This window comes from Rhinichthys klamathensis, unplaced genomic scaffold (assembly GCF_029890125.1).
Source record: "Rhinichthys klamathensis goyatoka isolate OS25496 unplaced genomic scaffold, OSU_Roscu_1.1 h1tg000941l_1, whole genome shotgun sequence".
NCBI classification, from domain to species: domain Eukaryota; kingdom Metazoa; phylum Chordata; class Actinopteri; order Cypriniformes; family Leuciscidae; genus Rhinichthys; species Rhinichthys klamathensis.
The window spans coordinates 10,001-15,000 of record NW_026607268.1 but is presented as its reverse complement, the minus strand read 5'-3'; the positions used below and the strand labels follow the sequence as shown (position 1 = coordinate 15,000).

Here is a 5,000-nt window from a genome sequence, read left to right as displayed (position 1 = left end):
CACACACAGAGACACACACACAGAGACACACACACACAGAGACACACACACAGAGACACAAACACACAGAGACACACACACACAGAGACACACACACACAGAGACACACACACAGAGACACACACACAGAGACACACACACAGAGACACACACACAGAGACACACACACACAGAGACACAAACACACAGAGACACACACACACAGAGACACACACACACAGAGACACACACACAGAGACACACACACAGAGACACACACACACAGAGACACACAGTGCATAAATAATGTTTAGTGCATCTTTACTGCATCTCAGAAATACATGCATATTGTGCACAAAAGTCTTAATATCATGGTGTAAATCTGTGTTGGTCATTAACGAGGCGAGTCTCGCATCACTCACTCGAAGTCGGTGTGTGTCTTGAGTTCGGTGACGGGACTGAACGACATGACTTTCTTCTTCATGCCGATCACACACGCCGTGTCCGGAGCGTTGGCAAACACACGGCCTGCAACACACAAACACACACACACACACATTCATCATCCAGTCCATGTGTGCTTTTAGCATTTTATTCGGTTGTTTTAATACATTTTAATTTAGCTGTAATTTATACTCATTTTACTTTCAGTAATTTTGTTATAATCTTTTATATATTTATATTTATTTTGTTTTGTTATGTTTTTTTTTTATCATTTTATTCTGTTTTTTTTAAACTTCCATTTAAAATTTCCCTTTATTCATTTAAATTTTTGTAATTTTATGTTATTTTTAAGTTTGTGCTTTTATTATTATTTTATTTCTATTTAGCTGTAATTGTATTTAATTCAGTTTTAGTAATTGTTGTTTTTATCATGTTTAGTTCTTTAAAAATATTTCTATTTAGTTGTAATTTATATTTCAGATTTTGTAATTTTGTTATGCGTTTTATAATTTAAAATTTTTTATATTTCTATTTAGCTGTAATTTTTATTTATTTCAGTTTTTGCAATTGCATGTTTTTACTCTTTTTTTTAAACTTCCATTTAGCTCTATTTATTTATTTCAGTTTTTGCAATTGCATGTTTTTACTCTTTTTTTTAAACTTCCATTTAGCTCTATTTATTTATTTCAGTTTTTGTAAATTTATGTGATTTAATAATTTTTTTAAAAGATTTTTTAATGTGCTTTTATTATCATTTTAATATTTCTATTTAGCCGTATTTTTTATTTAATTCAACTTTAGTAATTTTGTTGTGCTTTTATAATTGTATTAATTAAAAAAAATATATATATTCAGTTTTTGTCATTTTGTTATGCATTTTTATAATTTTTTATATTTCTATTTAGCTGTAATTTTATTTATTTATTTGAAATTCCATGTGTTTTTATCATTATTTTTGTTTTTTAATATTTCTATTTAGCTGTAATATACATTGTTCAATTGTTGTAATTTTGCTATCCGTTTTTATCATTAGCTTTAAATTATATTTAGTTCAGGTTTAATAAGCAACATTTCTAATTTCCATGTGAGTTTTTGAGTCTGTTGATCTCCTTCCGGCCTCAGTGCAGTGGACGGTAGCGGTGCGAGTGCAGTTCCTCACCCTGCCTGTAGGAGGCGCTCATCTTCTCCGTCAGCCACAGCACAGACTTCACTCCCAGTTTAGTGCCGAAGTTCCTGTCGAACGGCGTGGGAACGCCACCCTGAACACACGGACACATTAGCAACGCCTCACCCTCGAGTCACGGGGTCACGGGGTCACGGGGTCACATGACCTCTCACCTGCTGCAGGTGCCCCAGGACGTTGACCCGGCAGTCGAACACACCCTTGCCCTCGGCGGAGTACAGGTTGTGGATGAAGTCAGTGGTGTAGTGCTTGTGGCTCTTCTCGTTCCTGCAGAGAACAGCACCGATACTCACACACTTGAGTTACGTAATCAGATTACTCTTCAAATGAGTAACGCAAGTTACTTTGTTTTCCCATTCATTGACTGACAGCTCTCCTGTCCTCATGTTGGGAGAAATCGAAGTGCAGAGGCGTTGTGTGTGTGTGTGTGTGTGTGTGTGTGTTACAGTGTTTGTGTCTGTAACGGTGTGTGTGTGTGTGTGTTACAGTGTTTGTGTCTGTAACGGTGTGTGTGTGTGTGTGTGTGTGTGTGTGTGTGTTACAGTGTTTGTGTCTGTAACGGTGTGTGTGTGTGTGTAACAGTGTTAGTTTCGGTAACGGTTTGTGTGTCTGTAACAGTGTGTGAGTGTGTGTGTGTGTGTGTGTGTGTTACAGTGTTTGTGTCTGTAACGGTGTGTGTGTGTGTGTGTGTGTGTTACAGTGTTTGTGTCTCTAACGGTGTGTGTGTCTGTTACAGTGTTTGTGTCTGTAACTGTGTGTGTGTGTGTGTGTGTGTTACAGTGTTTGTGTCTGTAACGGTGTGTGTGTCTTTTACAGTGTTTGAGTCTGTAACTGTGTGTGTGTGTGTTAGAGTGTTTGTGTCTGTAACGGTGTGTTTGTCTTTTACAGTGTTTGCGTCTGTAACAATGTTCCCTCTAAGCTGCGCGCGTGCGCGGCCGCGCACTTCTGATGCCTCGGCCGCGCACTTCTGATGCCTCGCCGCGCACTTCTGATGCCTCGGCCGCGCACTTCTGATGCCTCGGCCGCGCACTTCTGATGCCTCGCCGCGCACTTCTGATGCCTCGGCCGCGCACTTCTGATGCCTCGGCCGCGCACTTCTGATGCCTCGGCCGCGCACTTCTGATGCCTCGGCCGCGCACTTCTGATGCCTCGCCGCGCACTTCTGATGCCTCGGCCGCGCACTTCTGATGCCTCGGCCGCGCACTTCTGATGCCTCGGCCGCGCACTTCTGATGCCTCCCCGCGCACTTCTGATGCCTCGGCCGCGCACTTCTGATGCCTCGGCCGCGCACTTCTGATGCCTCGCCGCGCACTTCTGATGCCTCGGCCGCGCACTTCTGATGCCTCGCCGCGCACTTCTGATGCCTCGCCGCACACTTCTGATGCCTCGCCGCGCACTTCTGATGCCTCGGCCGCGCACTTCTGATGCCTCGGCCGCGCACTTCTGATGCCTCGGCCGCGCACTTCTGATGCCTCGGCCGCGCACTTCTGATGCCTCGGCCGCGCACTTCTGATGCCTCGCCGCGCACTTCTGATGCCTCGCCGCGCACTTCTGATGCCTCGCCGCGCACTTCTGATGCCTCGCCCGCGCACTTCTGATGCCTCGGCCGCGCACTTCTGATGCCTCGGCCGCGCACTTCTGATGCCTCGGCCGCGCACTTCTGATGCCTCGGCCGCGCACTTCTGATGCCTCCCCGCGCACTTCTGATGCCTCGGCCGCGCACTTCTGATGCCTCGGCCGCGCACTTCTGATGCCTCGGCGCGCACTTCTGATGCCTCGGCCGCGCACTTCTGATGCCTCGCCGCGCACTTCTGATGCCTCGCCGCGCACTTCTGATGCCTCGCCGCGCACTTCTGATGCCTCGGCCGCGCACTTCTGATGCCTCGGCCGCGCACTTCTGATGCCTCGGCCGCGCACTTCTGATGCCTCGGCCGCGCACTTCTGATGCCTCGGCCGCGCACTTCTGATGCCTCGCCGCGCACTTCTGATGCCTCGCCGCGCACTTCTGATGCCTCGCCGCGCACTTCTGATGCCTCGCCCGCGCACTTCTGATGCCTCGGCCGCGCACTTCTGATGCCTCGGCCGCGCACTTCTGATGCCTCGGCCGCGCACTTCTGATGCCTCGCCGCGCACTTCTGATGCCTCGCCCGCGCACTTCTGATGCCTCGGCCGCGCACTTCTGATGCCTCGCCGCGCACTTCTGATGCCTCGGCCGCGCACTTCTGATGCCTCGCCGCGCACTTCTGATGCCTCGGCCGCGCACTTCTGATGCCTCGGCCGCGCACTTCTGATGCCTCGCCGCGCACTTCTGATGCCTCGCCGCGCACTTCTGGATGCCTCGCCGCGCACTTCTGATGCCTCACCGCGCACTTCTGATGCCTCGGCCGCGCACTGCTAATGCCTCGCCGCGCACTTCTGATGCCTCGGCCGCGCACTTCTGATGCCTCGCCGCGCACTTCTGATGCCTCGCCGCGCACTTCTGATGCCTCGCCGCGCACTTCTGATGCCTCGCCGCGCACTTCTGATGCCTCGCCGCGCACTTCTGATGCCTCGGCCGCGCACTTCTGATGCCTCGGCCGCGCACTTCTGATGCCTCGCCGCGCACTTCTGATGCCTCGCCGCGCACTTCTGATGCCTCGGCCGCGCACTTCTGATGCCTCGCCGCGCACTTCTGATGCCTCGCCGCGCACTTCTGATGCCTCGCCGCGCACTTCTGATGCCTCGCCGCGCTCTTCTGATGCCTCGCCGCGCACTTCTGATGCCTCGGCCGCGCACTTCTGATGCCTCGGCCGCGCACTTCTGATGCCTCGCCGCGCACTTCTGATGCCTCGCCGCGCACTTCTGATGCCTCGCCGCGCACTTCTGATGCCTCGGCCGCGCACTTCTGATGCCTCGGCCGCGCACTTCTGATGCCTCGGCCGCGCACTTCTGATGCCTCGGCCGCGCACTTCTGATGCCTCGGCCGCGCACTTCTGATGCCTCGCCGCGCACTTCTGATGCCTCGGCCGCGCACTTCTGATGCCTCGCCGCGCACTTCTGATGCCTCGGCCGCGCACTTCTGATGCCTCGCCGCGCACTTCTGATGCCTCGCCGCGCACTTCTGATGCCTCGCCGCGCACTTCTGATGCCTCGCCGCGCACTTCTGATGCCTCGCCGCGCTCTTCTGATGCCTCGCCGCGCACTTCTGATGCCTCGGCCGCGCACTTCTGATGCCTCGCCGCGCACTTCTGATGCCTCGGCCGCGCACTTCTGATGCCTCGCCGCGCACTTCTGATGCCTCGGCCGCGTACTTCTGATGCCTCGCCGCGCACTTCTGATGCCTCGGCCGCGCACTGGTACGGCAGTGAAGTTTCTTGATTATTACGCAGGAATGAGAGTATAGTTCCTAGCCATA

General features: G+C 51.8%; 1 protein-coding gene across 1 annotated transcript in view; it reads right to left on the bottom strand.

The window, feature by feature from the left end:
• LOC130078642 (ATP-dependent 6-phosphofructokinase, liver type-like) overlaps positions 1-5,000 on the bottom strand; it is a gene marked incomplete at its 5' end in the record, with an annotated part of 21,024 nt that overhangs the window by 7,007 nt on the left and 9,017 nt on the right. The window contains 3 exons of the mRNA XM_056244218.1: positions 402-507; positions 1,583-1,682; positions 1,762-1,866. Coding sequence (XP_056100193.1) covers positions 402-507; positions 1,583-1,682; positions 1,762-1,866 — 311 coding nt within the window. The remainder of the gene's footprint in view (positions 1-401; positions 508-1,582; positions 1,683-1,761; positions 1,867-5,000) is intronic.